The following is a 19,533-nucleotide window of genomic DNA, read 5'->3' on the forward strand; positions in this document are numbered from 1 at the left end:
TACAGTTATTAACAGCTTTATATATACAATAATAATATATTAGAAAAAGTGTACACACACCTTCTCATTCAATGTTTTTATTAATTTGATTTTCCTACATTATACTACAGCACCTCAAAAAATTAGAATATAATTGAAAAGATACTTTTATTATTTCAGTAATGTGAAACTCATAAATATTATATAGATATATTACACACAGAGTGATCTATTTTAAGCGTTTATTTCTTTTATTGTTGATGATTATGGCTTACAGCCAATAAAAACCCCAAAGTCAGTGTCTCAGAAAATTTGAATATTATATAAGACCCATTGGTACTTAGGACAGTGTGCCAGGTCCTGCTGGAAAATGAAATCCACATCTGCATAAGATAAGATTTTCTGGGAAAACACTGCACTGACTTTGGACTTTGGATATAACACAGTGGACCAACACCAGCCGATGACATGTCTCTATGCTGGAAACACAGAAGATGTTATATTGATATTGACCCATTTTAAGATATGAACTTATTACAAGACTTTTGTAATTATGAGAGAGAAAATCTGAGAAATTGTGACACTTATTATTATAAGATATTATTTACTAAGCATATTATAAAATTCAGCTCAACTGGTTTCATATGGTCTTCCTGGTTTCAAATCATGCATTATTCCATAGTTGATATGATATATTATGATGTACAATTATATAATAAGGAATTTATGAAAGAAACCATATTTTAGGCACACACACAGAGAAATATATAAAACAAAAAAGCAACAAAAGAAGAAATTTTGTGTATTTTATTCAAGCTCATTCTGAGAGAATATACAGGAATGTAAACATGTTCTCTGGAAATAATTCCAAGACTTTGTGCTCCCATTTACAGGTATCGGATCAGATCAGATCTACTAATATACACACCTTCCTTGAACATCAGGTAACATTAGCGTTATTAAACTACTGTTTCTTCATAATTTCTTAATGAACAGTGAAGACACTGCAGATAATACCTTGTTTATAACATGTTTATAACTTAGCTCCAGGGCCTGGTCTTTCCACCTCCAGCGTTAAGGAGGCTGCTGCTGGTTCATCTACCAGCCAGAACAGCTCACCCTGGGTTGGCTTGACAAGGGCTGAAGGCAATAAAGGGCCATCTCCACCCTCCAATACTTGCTGCAGAAGAAAAGAAAAACACATAAGGAAGGAAATGGGTGTGAACAAAGTGCGGTCAGAAACAATTATTTATTACAGTGGTTCTAGATATAGAGCTGAGCTTTGGGGAAGTAGCAAACAATCCATACGTTTGGTACTGTTCCATAGTTGCATATTAAAAAGCTATTGCATCTAGATATCAATGCAGAAATCAAAATATCACAAACAAATTTTGGTCAAACTGATTATAATAAAAATTCTACACTGTAACAAATTGTCCAGTAAAGCCACTAATGTCAAGTGATGTCATACTTTCTTTGAAAAAGTAATCAGATTACTGATTATCTCTTTTAGCCCCTTAGTAACTTAGTTACTTTATGGTTTACTTGATGTTCAGTAGTTTGATTACAAACTAAAGAACCTCAAGGAACTGTGACACCCTGCTAAAAGCTAAAAAATGGCTAGTGATGATAACTGTATCAGGGGTCAGTCTCATCTGCAAGTGTGTGTGCAAGCTTTCCAATCCTAACAATCTAGAGAACACCATGTTCCACTAGTTTAACCAGTTGGATTTAAACATTTAATCAAGTGAAATCCTGCAACCATGCCTGAAAAAATACTGTACTGTACCTTGAGCACAGTAGCTTTGCTGCCCCCAGTGGACACAAATACCACGCAGCGTGCAGCGTTCACCGTGGGCAGAGTGAGGGTCACACGCTGAGGGGGAGGTTTGGGAGAGTCACTGATTGGAGCCACCGTTTTCTGGCTTTCCTGTAAATGAGATGCAAAATATAAGAAAAATACAAAAATGTTAGAAATAGGGGTGACAGGTTTTTACGTAACATTTAAACTTAAACTACAAAAGGCAGAAATTCAGTTGTCATGACTTCTCATATCTACTATTATTTTTATACATCAGTTATTGGTGTATTATTAACAATGTCAAGCACTGTCCAAGTACTGATTCAGCATTGCATGCTACGCCTTCAAAATAATCACTTTTTGCAGGCAGAAGAGATGACGAGTGTAATATTTCTGCACCCTGAGAGATTTTAGATAATCATGAGACTCATGTGAGTGCGTTCAGAGGACAGAAACTGCATATCATAACTGACATGCAAAATCCTTGTTTCTCCAAAACAAAAAGCAACCAAAAACATATTAACTGGAGTGATGTCAATGTAAAAATATAGGAGCTTATTAGGAGATTATTGAAATGCTTTATCTATTTGCTAGTTAAAAGCTAAAAAAGGCTAAAAGTTAACGCTAGCTGGCTAGAGACAGCACTGATTCAGTTATGCAGCACAATTAAGTCTCCAAAGTGGCTAAAAATGCTAAAAAGCTAACACAACCGGTGGTATAAAAGCTATAGCTTACAGCATACTGTGATGGGAGGACACAATGAAAACCCAGAGAAAACAGCAGCATTATATATTATGTAGGGGTGTGCCATATTGTATCATACACAATAATATTATGATATTTTTTTTAATATTTGTTTATCAATTTACCTCTATAAAAAATTTAAGTTATTTTAATATTACATTATTCATTTTTTACTTTATTATACGTTAAGTTACTTTACAAAATAGACTACAGTTCAGAGTTCTAATGATTTTTGTCTTGTTTCTAATGTTTATAACAATAATATAATTATATTTACAATAAATAAAAAATGTACATATACTTTGCTCCAACACTATACTGCCCACCCCTAATGGTAAGTCTTGAGCATAATGTTATGGCATATTAGGCTATGCTAGATCACGTTGTCTGCTGCAAACAGTACCAGAGCCAATGAAGGTTTAAATCTTTTTTTTTTCCCTCACCTGCAATAAAGGATGGTCTGGGAAGAGTGAGCAGGTATGTCCATCAGGTCCCATGCCAAGCAGCAACATATCAAATACAGGTGTTTGATCTGTACCGAATGCCTGCAGGAAATTTCAGAAGTCTTACAACACTGAATAAATGTCTATTCTCAATAAATCTGGCAACTATATTAAAAATCTATATACATTTTTAATCACTGTACCTTACTGAGTTTGCTGGAGTAATCTTCTGCACACTCCTGCACTGGTAAGGATGGGTTTATTGCCAAAACTCTGTCCTCAGGAATGTTGATTTTTGAGAACAACTGATTCTAAGATGAAGAACAAAACAGGCAGGGTTTTAATGCATGTACATATAATTAAATGACATCATATCACTGCCACTGTACAATACTGTTCCAGCACTTACCTTATAAAGACCATACGTGCTCTCAGGATCGTCAAAAGGAACCAGTCTCTCATCGCAGAACCCCACCAGCCACCGGCTGCAGTCTAGGTTCGGTACTGCAGGCAGCTCCTTACTTAAAATGTTTACTAGACTTCCTCCAGACAGACCCAGAGAAAAGGAGTCAGCACCGCCACTCAGGGCCTTCTCCGCTCGAGAGGCCACCAGCTGGGCGAGGGCCGGACCGAGTTCTGCTGCTGACAGGAACACCACCACTCTTCGGCCTGACATTGTTTCCTTAAAATAACAGTAGAAAAGAAGAATTGCATGATTTTCTCAAGAAGTTGCTTGAACAAATTGAACAAATACTGACATCTACAATTTACAGCTACTTGGAGGAGATATGCTCAAAGAGACGTAAATACAACCTATTCCAGTCATGAATAAAGAAAATAAATCTTTTTCTGGTGCAAAATGTCTGTGTTTGTCATATTAAAAATTAAATTTAATGGTTGGCTGTACAGAAATAAAGCGTTTTAAGACATGCACCGTGACCCCTCTTAAATCCTGCTACTTTATTATTATTATAATTATAATATTATTAGAAGTAATACATGAGGATGCTTTATAAGATTAACTGTTTTTATCACCACAAGGAAAGTAATAGGGTGTGCATTTTAAGTTGCTTAAATTTGCAAAATATATTTCATATTAATTATATTTATTTAGATAATATGTACAGATCCTATATGATAAATGAATAAATACAATATCAAATCTAGAGATTAGATACATCCCTTTACTTATCTACAGCAGGTAATTCTGAGGACAGGTGGAATCAGGCTCAGGCTGGGCAGCTTGTGTGCAGCTCAGGCTGAGTCTGGAGCGCCGGAGAGCTTTAGAAACAGGCGGTAACTGATTAAAAAGACTCTAAACATGACTCTGCACGTATTTCCACACAAATTAGACTCCCACAAATCACTACATCATAATTAACCACGATAAAAGACTTAAATTTACCCAGGAAGATTAGTATGAAGTTCACTGCTCACGTTCACGCCTCTCTGTCTCACTAGTTCCTCATACGGCGTCTCCTCAGCCAATCAGCAGCCGGAGAGCGAGTGACGGATCTCTCGTGCATGATGGGAGTTGTAATCTTTAATGGCTGCATTGAAATATATTCTAGAAAGATTTAATTTAGGCATTATTTTACGGATGAGAAAGAAACAATTGCTCACTTATTTTATCACTGAGGAACATGGGAGTAATATAAGGATTAAAATATATGATTTTTATAATAAATACAAAATGTTGTAATGTTGTTTTAGAGATTTTATTATTTAAAATAAAAGTGTGTATCATACAATTGTTTCTTATAGTATAGAGAACCTAGTTTTACGAATTTGTAAAGCTTTCACACATTACATTAACCTCATAAAATAATCAGATTATATATATATATAGAATTAGTGATTATTTTTCAGTCTTTAATGCATTAAAACAGTTTTGAGCTCTCAGACATCGATTTTATGTTGATTTAACATTATGGTTTTATATGTATGGTTTAATTATTATTATTATTATTATTATTAATATTATTATTTTATTATTATCATTATTATTATTATTATTATTATTATTATTATTATTATTATTATTATTATTATTATTATTATATAAATATATATAAATCAATAATTTGCAGGCTGCTAATATCCAACCATGACATCTCATCACTATTAGAGACACACTGCTGCTGCTTTAGCTTAGCCAATCAACTCTCCCTCCTGCCACGCCTCTAAACCCAAACATCACCCAATGCCCCGCCCAAAACTAAACTACCTCTCCCATTTTAAAAAAAATATTTTTCACAGCAAAAATCAGGGGGTTTAGTGGCCCCTTAAAAGATGTAATGTTAATGCAATCACAAATTAACGTTTATTCAATGTTCTTTGCTCTCAGGTCTAAATTAATAGGATAGTGTGTCTCCACTGCAGTAGATGGCAGTAAAGGGGAATCTGTATACATACCATAGAGATTGAGCGCGTGTAATGTAGTTCTATGGTCCTGACGTCTGGCGGAAGTTGCAGCGGAGGAGGAGGAGCTGCTGAGAGACCAAAACACAAGTTTTCCAGCAGTTCGATCTGCTTTACTGAAACCCGGATTAGAGGAGGATTCGCTTCACTGCAGGAATTCCTGTTTATTTTAATGTGAGTCTGATTTTACCGATCAGCTGAACAGACATGCCGACCACCCTGCCCTCCTTCCAGACTCAGTTATCTGCTGTAATGGAAACGCTGGCGAGAGCAGCAGTGCTGGAGATCAGTAACCTGGTGGAGATCGAGTGGGAGATCCTGAGGGCTGAAGTGACCCGGAGTCATCATGAGATCGACTCCCTGAGGAAGAGGCTGCAGCTGATGGAACAGCAGCACATGCTGGTGGTGCAGGACAGGGTGCAGGACCAGCATCAGGATCAGAGCCCTGCTGAAGCTCAGCTGTGTCCCAGGACAGAGAATCACACACCGGTTAAAAGGTTCTATTTTTATTTATTTTTTTAGCTTTTTTTCTACCCATAAACCCAAACATCATGTCTAACATTGTAAATGCAGCTTCTGCTGGATACAGTAATGTGATTTTATTGTCTTTAATTATTGGACAGATCAGCAACATTTATAAAAAAAAAGTGAGGCATCTTATGGTAACGTGATAAAATTTGTGAACAATATTATATTGTTTCATAATTGTGATAGTTCAGTAGGGGTGCACCGATTTCTGGGAATTCCTGTCCGAAGCCGATATCTGATATTACACATGTATACAGCTCTGGAAAAAAAATAAAAGAGTTATAAAATAAAGAGATTCTTTTATTTTACCAAATTGAAACCCTCTGGAATATAGAGGAAGATGGATGATCACAAGCCATCAAACCAAGCTGAGTGGCATAAAGTTATCCAAAAGCAGTGTGTAAGTCTGGTGGAGGAGAACATGCCAAGGTGCATGAAAACTGTGATTAAAAACCAGGGTTATTCCACCAAATATTGATTTCTGAACACTTAAAACTTTATGAATATGTTCTTGTTTTCTTTGCATTATTTGATGTCTGAAAGCTCTGCATCTATCTTTGTTATTTTAGCCATTTTTCATTTTCTGCAGATAAATGCTCTAAATGACAATAATTTCATTTGGAATTTGTCCAAAGTTGTATGTAGTTTATTGAATAAAACAACAATGTTTATTTTACTTAAATATATATTGTGCATGTGCATATTGTGGTAGAGATGCTGAAATTATTTATTGTATATCCCTTAAATTGTTTTACAATGTAGCCGATGATCTGATTGTTGCTGTGTTTTAATTTCTCCAGAGAAAAGACACTTGAAGAGCCCAACAAATGTGATTCTCCTTCAGGAGACAATTATAGGACACATAAAAAGGACCAAGTAAGTAGCAAAACCTTGTAAAAGGAGTAGGTGTAGCAGATGTTGTGAGATTAGTGGGGGATGGTATGAGAACCATCCATATTTTTCATCTACAAACATCTTAAATTTTGAGGTGACATACAATAAAACATTGTTCTCTCCATGGTGGACTAACATACGCTATGTTACCTAAGTAACATGATTTAAATGTAGGTCATTCTGAATTAGAGTAACAGGCAACTGCTGTAAATGCCATTATGGCCAGAGGAAAAAAAGCAAATTTTCGATCTCTTTTAGGTGATTAAAACATTTAAATGTATTGTATTTAGAACTACTACAGAAAGAGTGCCATCAGTGCAAAGAACCATTTAAGCATATAAATTATTCTTTGAGCTGTCACTAGGGATGCATAAATACTGACACTGGTATTGGTATTGGGCCCAGTGCAATGCTAATTTGTATTTGTACTTATTGTCATACTCATCAACAAGACACCGACATGAACATGTATTTTTTTTTGCTTTTATTTTACAGGTTATTAAAGAAAGACAAAGTGTCTTTATACGGCAGCGCCACAGTGAAAAACAACCTGTTGAAATAACAATCAAACAGGAGCCGAATGGACTAGATTTATGGGACTGTTCTATAGGAGAACAAAACTCGAGAGTGGAGAGTGAGTTCAATATTACATTTTATTTAACATCACTGTTTACTAAATGTTCACTGATCTGTTGGTTCTCCCCCTTTTTTTTGTATGTTTAAGTTTTTTGTAATCAATCAACACACTAATATCTAAAAAAAATGTAATATCATTGAAAAGTTACTTTATTTCAGTAAGTTAGTTCAAAATGTGAAACTCATATATCATACATATATAGAGTGATCTATTTTAATTGTTTATTTATCTAATTTTTGATTTTATTATGGCTTACAGCCAATAAAAACAGAAATCAGTGTCTTAGATAGTTTAGCAGTGTGCCAAGTCCTGCTGGAAAATGAAATCCTCAGCTCCATAAAAGTTGTCAGCAAAGGGGAATGGAGCATGAAGTGCTGTAAGATTTTGTGGGAAAACAAAACTGCACTGACTTTAAACTTGATAATAAAACACAGTGGATCAACACCAGCAGATGACATGTCTCTCCAAACCATCACTGATTGGTGGAAACTTCACACTAGACCTCAAGCAGTTTGGACTGTGTGTCTCTCCACTCTTCCTCCAGACTCTGCTCCCTTGATTTACAAATAAAAATGCAAAATTTACCGATGATCAGTGATGGTTTGGAGAGCCATGTCATTTGCTGGTGTTTTCCTGGAAGATCTTACATCACTTCATGCTTCCCTCCGCCAAAAGTAGCAATTGGTCTTATGTAATATAATTCTATAAATTATAAAATAAAGTAATTTTCTTAATAATATTCCAATTTTTATCAATACATTTCAATGTTTTTGTCCTGTTTTGCTGCAGCTCATGCTACTGGATCTACAAGTGCTGAAGAGCTCTCCTCTACATTCTGCTATCTTGGTGACACTGCTGACAGAGAAATCGGGACTGTGAAGACCACTTCTTCAGCTGATCCTCTAGATGGACTTTCACTGGAAGATAATTCATGTGACCAGGAAAGCCCAACTTTACCAGTGCAGACGAGCTCAGGATCAGAAAATACAGACTACTCTGCCTCACCCAGCTTTCTCCTGCCAAAATCTATGAGGACACTCACAGCTTCCAGCTTTTCAGGCGAGAAGCGGTTTGTTTGTCCCCACTGTTCCAAACGATTCAAGTGTTTCAGCCAGCTTGAAATACACGAGCGGAGTCACACAGGGGAGAAGCCTTTCAGGTGCACGCTGTGTGGTAAGAGGTATGCCCAGAAGGGGCACTTGTACACCCATCAGCGTACACACACTGGAGAGAAGCCATACCGCTGTCTGCACTGTGGGAAGGGTTTTATCCAGAAGTGCACTCTGGACATGCACCAGCGGACTCACACCGGAGAGAAACCTTTCATCTGCATCCAGTGTGGAAAAGGGTTTACCAAGAAATGTAATCTGACCAAACATCTGTCTATCCATTTAGACCCTGTGACAAGTCTAAAGTTCTACCCCTGAAATGGCCATAAGATCACACCACACAGACTGTTTTTAGCAGATTTATGTACCTGTGTATGTATTCATGTGTTCATGTATTAAAATGATTACATCATAAATTAGACTGTGTTTATTACCACCTTATTACATCTCTTTTTGTGTTTATTTAGTATTTTTGATTAATTTCATCATTGGCCAAGCAAAAACCCAGTTTCAGTTACTGTCCAATTTATTGGGTACACCTACTTTGGTCTGTTTTATCTAATCCACTTTCCGTACTAAAGTGATTGCTTTTACATGATAAATATTAAAGCAGAGGATGGGCCAACAGACACACACACACTCAGATGGGACAACTTTAGCATCTACAATTCACCTGACTGCATGTGTTTTGAATGTTGTAAGAAATGTGTTGTAAGACAGTGCTATCTGGCACTATATTGCTGTTTTGATAAAAACATAAATACATTTCAATCACTAAATTGAATGAATTAAATGAATTTTATTTGCATTATTTGAGGTCTGAAAGCTCTGCATCTTTTTTTGTTATTTCAGCCGTTTCTCATTTTCTGCAAATAAATGCTCTAAATGACAATATTTTTATTTGGAATTAGGGAGAAATGTTGTCTGTATACAGATTAAAATAACAATGTTCAGCAAAATCAGAGAAAGTGATTCAGAAACTGAAGTGGTCTCTTTTTTTTCAGAGCTGTATATATTTATTCACTGACTCTTTAAATGTTAGAGCCCTTTAGACACAGGGATACATATACAGGGAGGCTGTGTGTTTAAAACAGGCCTCAGTCAGTGAGGTGTTTATACTGAGCTCTATTTATAATAGATAATAATAGCTATATTCCACTTTAGGCCGGTCACGTGGTGCTGAGGGGGGCAGCAGGTCTGGTTCAGGGTTCTGGTTCTTCTACTCCAGGAGTTACGGTAAGGCATCCCACAATCCCCTGCTGCTACACGGGCTTTCATAATAAAGTAATTAAAAATTCAGAAGAAGAAAAGAAAGAGAATAAAGGGGTGGATAGAGGGGGAGTCCTGAATGTTCTGGAGAGCGCAGGGGGTGGAGGAGCTCCGGAGAACCCGCCGCTGCTGTTGCCGCTGGTCTGTAGTGTCTGTAGGGTCTGTAGGAGCTCCGGGCGCTGAGGGCTGAGAGCGGATCCAGGATGGACGCTTTGGGGAGCGAGTCTCATTTCCAGGCGCAGTTATCCACTATAATGGACATGCTGGCTAAATCCGCCGCGGCGGAGATCGGTAAACTAGTGGAGGAGAGCCACGCGAGGCTGAGGCTGGAGATATCCCAGCGGAGGAGCGAGAACGAGAGCCTGAAGAGCAAGTGTAATTTCCTGGAGATCGAGCTGAAAGCGACCCGGAGGAGACTGCAGGCGAGTGTGGACGCGCGCTTTAACAGCGGAGCCAAAGGTGAGCTGAGCCCCAACAGCGAGCACCTACAGTCAGGGGGTCTTTACCGGATTATAGCCTAGTGTTAGGGCTGGGCGATATGGAAAAAAAATCTTATCACGATTTAGTTTTTCATATCAGCCGATATCGATATGTATCACGATATAAATCAAATCACTTTCTGTTACACTTAAAGGTTTCTTTTTACTCATAAGTGACAGAATAAGGGAGTTATGGCACAAGGTGCTCAGACAGCTTTTAAATTAATTTTAAAAGTCATTATATATCCACACAGGTCCGTAGACAACTAACTTACATAAAGCTAAATACAATAGTTATAATATCACAGTGTTCATTTAACAGGTGAGTTTGATACAGTTTAGTCTTAGTCTTTTGAGTAAAATGTATAATAGTTTTAGTTACATTTTAGTCTAGTTTTAGTCTAATAAATTTTGGTCATATAAAAAGTATGTATTACATATGTTTTACTGTTTTTCTATTTTATATTTGTTGTTATTTTGAGATTATCCGGCTTATCATATTTATCGTGATATATATTTTCCCCGATAACTATCGTTATCGCTTTATCGCCCAGCACTACTAGTGATCTGGCCTAAAATCCCCTCAGTGAAGCAGATCCTGAATCAGATTTACTGATTAAAATCTCACAAAAACTCAGTTATGCAGTTTTTAATATTACAACCTATAGCTCATATAGCTATAGTTCATTCCACAGATCAGCTATGATGATCTCTATAAATCCATTCTGACTAGTCATATCCCAGCACCACCTGTACTCATGTAATTGTGTTATTAATAATTAATTACTACGTATTAATAGACATTTGTTGCTATGTGTTATCATTGTTATAATTACATTTTTAATACTCTCTAAAACCTGATTAGATGATTTTTTAAAATAAGAATTTGGTTTTTGGTTTAATTACTCAGCTTATTTTGCTGTCAGTTTTACTGACTTTTTACATTTTTTAAATTTAACACTTTCACATTTTTGTTTTTTTCGTGGGACAACAGTGAAGATAAAACACTTGGATAATGTAAATTCCCCCCAGTGCAGCAGATCCTAAATCAGATTTACCAAGTAAAAACTAAAAAAAAAACTCTGTGGTCCTGAGTAGAAGTGTGATATATATTTTTTTACAGACGTCCCCCTAACAAACTAGTAAAGCTTAAGTTCATTCCACAGATCAGCTATAAAATATTTACTAGTAATAAAATCTGTACAATATAGTAATTGTGTAATTATTAATAAATTACTACTTATTACTAGACATTTTTGGGCTATATGTTATCAATTTGTCTACATAGAATTTTACTTTCTTAAATAGTTACATTTTTAATACTCTCTAAAAATAATAATGATGAACTGATTTTACTTATTAGAATTAGTTTTTTATTTATTTATTTTTTTTACTTAATGTAGTTGAGTTTTACTGACTTTTTTAATTTTACACCTTCACATTTTTGTAATTATTATATTTTTTCGTAGGACAACAATGAAGAAAAGACACTTAGATAATCCCCCAGTGGAGCAGAATCTAGATCAGTTTTACTGAGTAAAAACTCAATAAAAAACTCAGTTATGCAGATATTGTTACAAACTATAATATAAGAGTTCATATAAGATCAGCTATACAATATTTACAGTTGATGTGATCCATGATGGTCGCAAATCACAACTTTTTGAGTTTTTTTTGTCCTGTCTCCTTCGTTCAGCAGAGGGTCCACACCGTCCCACCATTGATGGTGTCTTTGGTAAAGAATGGTGCTTCGATCTGTGGAAGGAAAAGGAGGCCTGTGCCAGGCAAAAGGACGACAGACCTAAAAACCCCTGTTTAATAGAGGTAGGTTTTTATTCATTAATAAAACATTAATCTAGTTGGGTGTTTTCCCTGTACTGGAGTTAAATCATTACCTAATAATATTTTTTTAGTTATACCAGGATTAATGGACACCGGCCTCCATTAAGTGGTTAAACTTCTAGGACATATCTTTTTAAAGAACTTTGATTAATTCATCATCATTATTATTATTATGTATTTTATTCATGTTATTCAGCCAATTGATCTTATCGAAGATTCACCTGATGACACGATTGTGATCAAGGATGAGATGTATGAGGATTGCTCAAGGAATGGCAAGCTGCAGACTGACTCAAACAGCAACGAGAAAGGTATGTTAAACATGTAGGAGTAGGAATAATCTAACAACAACTCAAGTCCACTTAAACATTGCTAATATGTAATTATCACGACAGGCCTATGTTTGATGATGCCAAAAGTGGTTGTTCTGTGGCACCACTCATAGCTCTTTCCCACTGACTTGGAACCAGCACTGTTCTGGCTCGCGAACCTTTTTTTTAACAGTTAGCCATGTTTCCACCAACAAAATAGGTTCCAGAACCAGGAACGTTTGTTCGCAGCGGAAAACGACGAATACTATGTTACTCAGCTCGAACCGTGACGACATCTGTGGATATATATGTTCGTCACCGTTGTGCAATGTGCTCTGTTGATGACATATGATGGGACGTTTTGACGAGTCCACTTAAAATGGTGGAAACGTGAGCTGGTTTGCAGAAGGAACTATTTCAAGAACCAGAGTCAGGGTATAGGCGGTTCCTTAAAAAGTCTTAAAATGTGTTAAATTTAGTTTTACATATTCAAGATCTTAAAATGTCTGGAATTTAAGGAGGGGCATTAAATTATATCAGAGGTAAAGTGAAAAGCATTTAATTTTAGTCATGCTGAGCATTTAACTTTAGCCACGCATAGCATTTAATTTTAGTCATGCAGAGTGTTTAATTTTAGCCACGTGGAGTGTTTAATTTTAGCTGTGCTGAGCGTTTAATTTTAGCCGCGCAGAGTGTTTAATTTTAGCCACGCGGAGTGTTTAATTTTAGTTGCGCAAAATGTTTAATTTTAGCCATGCGGAGTGTTTAATTTTAGCCGTGCAAAGTGTTTAATTTTAGCTGCGTGGAGTGTTTAATTTTAGTCATGTGCAGGGTTTAATTTTAGCTGTGCTGAGCATTTCGAATTAGCCAAGTAGATCACTTAATTTTAGCTGTGCTAGGCGTTTAATTTTAGTTGTGCGGAGTGTTTAAATGTAGCCATGCGGAGTGTTTAATTTTAGCTGTACAAAACATTTCATTTTAGCCACACAAGGTGTTTAATTTTAGGTGTGCTGAGTGTTTAATTTTAGCCGTGCGGAGTGTTTAATTGTAGCCACACAGAGCTTTTAATTTTAGTCATGCGGAGCTAGTCACCTAGTTTGTCTTTATTTTTTGCCCCAGTAATAGTATTATTTTTTCCTGTGAGAGGTACTAAAAAGGTCTTAAGTGTCTTTGGAGGAAAAGCGCTCTCAAATATCTTTTTGTAGCACCTTTATTGTTAAGAACATGATAAGATGACTGATTATAATATTGGCTTTTAATTTGTGTCATTGTAGCTGCAGCATTCTCCAGAGCGAAAGCAGATGTTGGGCACAGCAGTGAAGAGTTCATCCCCTACACCGGTCCTCTTGACAACTCCGAACCGAGACCAGGAGACCAGCAGTCTTTTGACCCCAGGTCATCCGCTGTACTGGACGGTGCGACTTCGTCAAACTTGAATATAGACGAGTTTGGTGGATTCTTTAACAGCAACATGAATTTGGGAATGTCGTCTGGGAATAAGCCGAACGTGGAGCCGAGGAAATTCGAATGCGTGTTCTGCGGGAAGAACTTTAATTACCTGAGCTATCTGAAAGTGCACTTACGGACGCACTCTGGAGAGAAGCCGTTCGTGTGTTCGGTGTGCGGCAGACGCTTCGCCCAAAAAACGTACCTCAAAATACACATGCGCACACACTCCGGCGAGAGACCCTACAGCTGCACAGAGTGCGGGAAGAGCTTTTCACAGAAAAGCTCCCTGAATATTCACCTGCGCAGCCACACCGGAGAGAAGCCCTACAGCTGCGTGGACTGCGGAAAACGCTACGCCTATAAACACGGCTTTAACACGCACCAGTGCAGTAGCTAGTGCAGTAGCTAGGCCGAGGACAGTGTTACACATGTAGCTAGTATTAATGTCAGATGCACTCACTGAAGAAGCACTGTGCCAAACCTAGACATGTGGAATAATAGTAAAAGGGAAGTGTTTTGCATGTAAGTTAACTAAAAGTGGACTGTTTAGCATAGAAATGTTCTTGTTAGAAGTGTTATGAGATGAAAATGGAGAAATAGAGTACCGTATTTTTCGCACTAAACCTTTGAATTGTACCAAAAATCAATAGTGCACCTTATAATCCGGTGCAACTTGTGTATGAATTCTTCCAGTCAGGATGTAAGGAGCTGAAGTACAGTGTTATAAAGGAGTTTCAGTGAAGGCTGGAGCAGTATTAGCATTAGCTGCTAACCGCAGCGCTAGATCTCACACTGTTCAGAGATAAGTATATCAGACTAGCCTGCGTGTTTACCATGCTAATAACAAGCTATGTGGAATGAACCACTAGCTTATAAGAATCCCTAAGTTCAACAGATGTTCACTGATAGTGCGACTTATAATATGGTGCATCTTATAGTCTGAAAAATACGGTAACCAAGCACCTGGTTTCTAGAGTTCATAGTTAACGACGAGTAAACTGTGTTTATTAGGACAAAGGGCAGCTTTGTAATCCTTTTTTTTTTTTTGCAAGCTGTTTTAGCCGAAACCACCAGCGATACCATACCTCAGTACTTACTAGTAAAAAATAGCATTCAAGATCTAATTTCAGATATCCTTGTAGTGCAAAAACCTTGTATCTCAAACCTTGTATTGTTTTGCCTCTTTTTTGTTACTTTTTTGACGAAGCAAAGTTAATGGACCAACAAAAACTCTACAAACTGCCTTAAAATATTTTTATAAGTATTTTTTTTATTTTATTCTCCTGGAAAATTGCTGTGTTGGAGATAATATCAGATCTACAACTATACAGATCTACACTAGATGTATAACCATAGCCATTTTGTCAAGTCATGTTACCAGGATAATTTGACTTGTCATTTGTTACCTTTAATTTACATTGAACATAATTCGCTCTTATCTATCATAATTCATTTTTGACTAGTAAAAAATATTCAATTACAGATATCACACAATATTATATACTAGTAAAATTTGTAAATGTAGATATTTCCTCTGTAATTGTTACAAATATAACAGCTCCAGGTCCACATATCCAAACATTCACTCTGCCTACTGTAAATTCTATTCCTAAATATCTCTAAATATAATTAAGTTTTGACCAGTTGTTTATTCAGATTTTAATTTGGTGTGGGTTCAGTGTAGAGTTGTCAAAATTTGTGCATTATCGAATGCAGTTAACCTGGAAAGTTTTTTTTTATATAAATTAATTGGTGACACATTAGCAGTTTCATTAAGTGAAATAACACAGTAGCGCTTACTGTTGAGTTCATAAGGTAGATTACATTTTATTTATGCTGAAGCTTACTATTGAAGTTTTATTCACATTTGAAGACCCATTCTCAAAAGCTAAGCTTTGGAAAGCGTGATTAATTGTGATTCTCCACTTGTTATAATAGATAAAATAATAGAGAGTAATTTTTTTGTAATTCAATGATAATGTGTCATCCTGACATATAGTATAAATGTCTTTAACAATCTGTAGACCTAATATTATTGCTAGAAATTATGTCATAGCTGATATCTGAAATGAGAGCTTCAACTAGAAAAAAAAAGTTACAGAGATCTGTTATAAATGTGTTATGCTATTTTACTGGTTTTATTTTAAGCTAGATATTTCTGTTATTATTATTTGAGCTGCTAGTTAAAATTGAGTTACTGCATTGCTGTATCATTGCTGGTGGCACTTCAGGCTGAAACGGTTTGCAGTTTTATTCCTGGATAAACACAACTTTTCTGGCCAAAACTTGAAGCCAGTTTGTTTTTGGGGAGGCTTTTTAATAAATTGGGAGAGACTGTTTTTTCCTGCTTGTTTTTTACTGAGGCACGTTTGAATTACTTGTGTGATATTACCTTGGTTTGCGAGCACATTCTTACTATTGAACTCTATTTTAACTTATATATTTAATCTATTTTATTTACTACATTTAGGATTTCTAGGTTTGTAGCTGATTTCAATGGTTCATAATAAAGCATTATTTAATGAATTCATTCTTTGTTGTGAATGTGTTTTTTGTGTAGCTTTTCAGATGCTGAGCTGATTAAAACACAGCTCTACAGTCACATGTGAATCATTTCAAAGTCTACAAGGGTGTTTTTATTATTAGTTTGTGTGTTTAACCTTCTGGGTAGGCTATATATATATATATATATATATATATATATATATATATATATATATATATATATATGTCTGCTACTCTGTCCTCACAGCTAACTTGTTTCTGAACACTGGGCGGGGTTTACTGGGTGTGTTTATGTGGCAGAGTATATATTTATACGTGTATAAATACTGCATATCCCAGCGTGTACAAATAGAACTGAACTTTGTAACAAACATAGCGACCATATTTAAGCCTAATAACTGCTTAGTGTATAGTAGTGCTGATAAAAAGGAGATTGTCCTGTATAAAGCACAAATATCTATATTATTTTCTGTAAACCCCACCGCAATCATATTTGATGTACATGGTTATAAGATAATATAAAAAAATATATATATTATATTTTGCCTCACAACACCTTATGTACCTCCTTATTCGCAGTATATTGTATAAAAGGACATTTTTGTCCAGAATCATCTCTAAACATATACTGTCAAATACTGTGTCAGCCAGGCATCAGGCAATGTTTTCATAGCCACTTCCTGTTATAGCTTTAAGGGAGCTTTAAAAGGTATTAGACGTCACAGACGTCTCACAGACGTCTGGTTTCTATCATCTCTGCTGTGAACAGAACTGACTCTAAAGTTTCTTTACTGTAGGCCTGTAAAGCCCATTTTACCTTTTTAGTTTTCTCCACAATTTAGTTTTCCCCCCCAATTCCCACTGCCTCCCATCTGTAGCACGTCTGTAAACTGCTCTAAAACAGTCAACTATTATGTGGAAAAATAAATATATAGGAGTTTACAACATGTAATGTACTGTGCCGTGAAAAATAATTTGCCCCCTGGAGATTTCTATTGTTAATTTTTATCATACTTGCATTTTTAAATTTAATGAAAATATCAGACAAAGACAACCTGAGTAAATGTAAAAAGCTGTTTTTAAATGATAATGTAATTTACTAGGGGAAAATATCTACTCAAACCAACAAGGTTCCTGCAGGTCCTTAAAAAGTCCTAAATTTACTGTAAATTAGCTGTAGGTGTTTTCAGATGGTGCATTAAATGCAGGTGGCCCAACTTAAACATCTTATCCGGGCAGAGAACTTGGATTAACGGAGAGTTAGCTAACATTAGCGACAAGTTAGCTAACATACTAACTTTAGCTAGCTAAAGCGAGCTAGCTAACATTACCAGGGGTAGAACTAAGGTTAGCAGAAAGCAAGCTAACATTAGCAGCACGTTAGCTAACATACTAACTGTAGTAGCAAGCTAACTAATGTTAGCAGCAAACTAGTTAACAAAGTAACTTTAGCTAGCTTAAATGAGCTAGCTAATGTTACCAGGGATAGAACTAAAGTTAGCGGAGAGCTAGCTAACATTAGCGTGGAGAGAACTAAAGAAGTTATAACTACTTATATTATATTTATTGAGGTCTTAAAAAGCATTAAATTTTGACGTTTAAAATGGCGCAAGAACCCTGAACCAACTTGGTCCTATGTGCAAACGTATAAATTAAAATGTGGGTAATTAAGGTATTAAATTTACTGTTAATTTGCTGTAGGTATTACATTTTCAGATGGTACTTTAATACAGGTGGGAAAACACAGTGGCCCATCGTAAACATCTAATCAGGGGAGAGAACTAAGAATAAGAGAGAGCTAGCTAACATATGAACTTTAGCAGCAAGTTAGCTAACATACTAACTTTAGCAGCAAGCTAGCTTACATACTAACTTTAGCAGCAAGCTAGCTTACATACTAACTTTAGCAGCAAGCTAGCTTACATACTAACTTTAGCAGCAAGCTAGCTTACATACTAACTTTAGCAGCAAGCTAGCTAACATACTAACTTTTGCAGCAAGTGTGGGGCCTAAATTAGGATATTGAAGATCGATATGTGTAAATCTTCATATACTAAGCGCACTCGGCCTTACATGAGCAAAGTTCATTAAGTTCGCTCATCCTCTGTCTGCTCTTCCCGTAACAAGTTTAAACCTGTACCTGGCATGTCTCAGAGGGAGGCAGTTGCTATAGATAACAGGCCATAATTGGATGACTTCCCAGAAAACGCTATCTCTAAATTCATTAGAACAAACCAGATGTCCACATAGGCCCTAGCTCTCATGGGAAAACTAAACAGGTGAAGGTCAGGTTTTTAAAAAAACCACACCATGTTGATTTGATCACGATTAGGTTCAATTATAGGAATAATGGCACCGCGCCCAAAGACGTGACCGGAAAAACCTCCCTAAAGATGATCATGTTTGGGAACAATTATGTTCAACTGAAAAATGGTTATATAACGGTAAAAGGTGGAGCCTAAAGCCCCCACCTTTTGTTCACCCAAAGACTGTATAAAAATGTGTGTAAAACCTTTGTCTCATCAGAAGACTGAATCCTTTTGACTGAACCTGGCTGACTTCAAGACAATAAAAGAACATCTTAGAACTTTGAAGAACTCCGTCTTCTCCTTTCTTTAACTTGAGGCACTCGTCTGTTTTTATCTTCTTTCTTTTGAATTTAAAGCTTTGTAGTGATGCATGACTAGATAACCTTTTAAGAGTCTATTTTAAGCTAGCCCAAGGCTTCCCTTAAAGGGAGGCCTTAAGAGTCGTCAGATTACGAACGACACAAGATAGCTAACATACTAACTTTAGCAGCAAGCTAGCTAACATACTAACTTTAGCAGCAAGTTAGCTAACATACTAACTTTAGCAGCAAGCTAGCTTACATACTAACTTTAGCAGCAAGCTAGCTTACATACTAACTTTAGCAGCAAGCTAGCTTACATACTAACTTTAGCAGCAAGCTAGCTTACATACTAACTTTAGCAGCAAGCTAGCTAACATACTAACTTTAGCCAACTAAAGCGAGCTAGCTAACGTTACCAGGTACAGACCTAAGGTTAGCAGAAAGATAGCTAATATAAGCAACACGTTAGCTAACATACTAACTTTGGCAGCAAGCTAACTAATGTTAGCAG

At 36.3% G+C, this 19,533-nt stretch overlaps 3 protein-coding genes across 4 annotated transcripts; 2 read left to right on the top strand and 1 right to left on the bottom strand.

Annotated features, from left to right (window-relative positions):
- Nucleotides 1–771: 771 nt before the first annotated feature.
- On the bottom strand, nucleotides 772–4,477 carry pgls (6-phosphogluconolactonase). The gene is made up of 6 exons (XM_022668081.2): nucleotides 4,373–4,477; nucleotides 3,377–3,649; nucleotides 3,171–3,278; nucleotides 2,968–3,069; nucleotides 1,769–1,909; nucleotides 772–1,159 (listed from the first exon to the last, which is right to left on the bottom strand). The coding sequence occupies exons 2-6, from the start codon at nucleotides 3,641–3,643 to the stop codon at nucleotides 1,013–1,015; spliced, it is 765 nt and encodes a 254-aa protein (XP_022523802.2). The 5' UTR covers nucleotides 3,644–3,649; nucleotides 4,373–4,477; the 3' UTR covers nucleotides 772–1,012.
- Nucleotides 4,478–5,419: 942 nt separating this feature from the next.
- Nucleotides 5,420–8,975, top strand: LOC103031610 (zinc finger protein 33A). Its single transcript, XM_007229035.4, has 4 exons — nucleotides 5,420–5,885; nucleotides 6,717–6,792; nucleotides 7,306–7,444; nucleotides 8,237–8,975. Exons 1-4 carry the CDS (start codon nucleotides 5,596–5,598, stop codon nucleotides 8,872–8,874), a joined length of 1,143 nt encoding a protein of 380 aa, XP_007229097.1. The 5' UTR covers nucleotides 5,420–5,595; the 3' UTR covers nucleotides 8,875–8,975.
- Nucleotides 8,976–9,563: 588 nt separating this feature from the next.
- On the top strand, nucleotides 9,564–16,436 carry si:dkey-210j14.3 (RB-associated KRAB zinc finger protein). 2 transcript variants are annotated; one of them, XM_007229036.4, is made up of 4 exons: nucleotides 9,564–10,284; nucleotides 12,001–12,128; nucleotides 12,343–12,457; nucleotides 13,732–16,436. In XM_007229036.4, the coding sequence occupies exons 1-4, from the start codon at nucleotides 10,029–10,031 to the stop codon at nucleotides 14,301–14,303; spliced, it is 1,071 nt and encodes a 356-aa protein (XP_007229098.1). In that variant the 5' UTR covers nucleotides 9,564–10,028; the 3' UTR covers nucleotides 14,304–16,436. The 2 variants fall into 2 exon arrangements, with proteins under 2 accessions (XP_007229098.1, XP_007229099.1); XM_007229037.4 differs by having other exon boundaries at nucleotides 12,004–12,128.
- The last annotated feature ends 3,097 nt before the right edge of the window (nucleotides 16,437–19,533 follow it).

The sequence above is a fragment of the Astyanax mexicanus genome, chromosome 3 (assembly GCF_023375975.1).
Source record: "Astyanax mexicanus isolate ESR-SI-001 chromosome 3, AstMex3_surface, whole genome shotgun sequence".
In the NCBI taxonomy this organism is placed as follows: Eukaryota; Metazoa; Chordata; class Actinopteri; order Characiformes; family Acestrorhamphidae; genus Astyanax; species Astyanax mexicanus.

What these genes read in the sequence shown, in the direction of transcription:
- pgls (XM_022668081.2), bottom strand. Translation starts at nt 3,643, where the DNA reads ATGTCAGGCCGAAGAGTGGTGGTGTTCCTGTCAGCAGCAGAACTCGGT. An exon ending in GCACGTATGGTCTTTATAAG is followed by an intron (nt 3,279 to 3,376) that starts GTAAGTGCTGGA and finishes TCTTCATCTTAG; the next exon opens with AATCAGTTGTTCTCAAAAAT. An exon ending in CAGACCATCCTTTATTGCAG is followed by an intron (nt 1,910 to 2,967) that starts GTGAGGGAAAAA and finishes TCTCATTTACAG; the next exon opens with GAAAGCCAGAAAACGGTGGC.
- LOC103031610 (XM_007229035.4), top strand. Translation starts at nt 5,596, where the DNA reads ATGCCGACCACCCTGCCCTCCTTCCAGACTCAGTTATCTGCTGTAATG. An exon ending in GGACACATAAAAAGGACCAA is followed by an intron (nt 6,793 to 7,305) that starts GTAAGTAGCAAA and finishes TTTATTTTACAG; the next exon opens with GTTATTAAAGAAAGACAAAG. An exon ending in ACAAAACTCGAGAGTGGAGA is followed by an intron (nt 7,445 to 8,236) that starts GTGAGTTCAATA and finishes GTTTTGCTGCAG; the next exon opens with CTCATGCTACTGGATCTACA.
- si:dkey-210j14.3 (XM_007229036.4), top strand. Translation starts at nt 10,029, where the DNA reads ATGGACGCTTTGGGGAGCGAGTCTCATTTCCAGGCGCAGTTATCCACT. An exon ending in AAAACCCCTGTTTAATAGAG is followed by an intron (nt 12,129 to 12,342) that starts GTAGGTTTTTAT and finishes CATGTTATTCAG; the next exon opens with CCAATTGATCTTATCGAAGA. An exon ending in CTCAAACAGCAACGAGAAAG is followed by an intron (nt 12,458 to 13,731) that starts GTATGTTAAACA and finishes GTGTCATTGTAG; the next exon opens with CTGCAGCATTCTCCAGAGCG.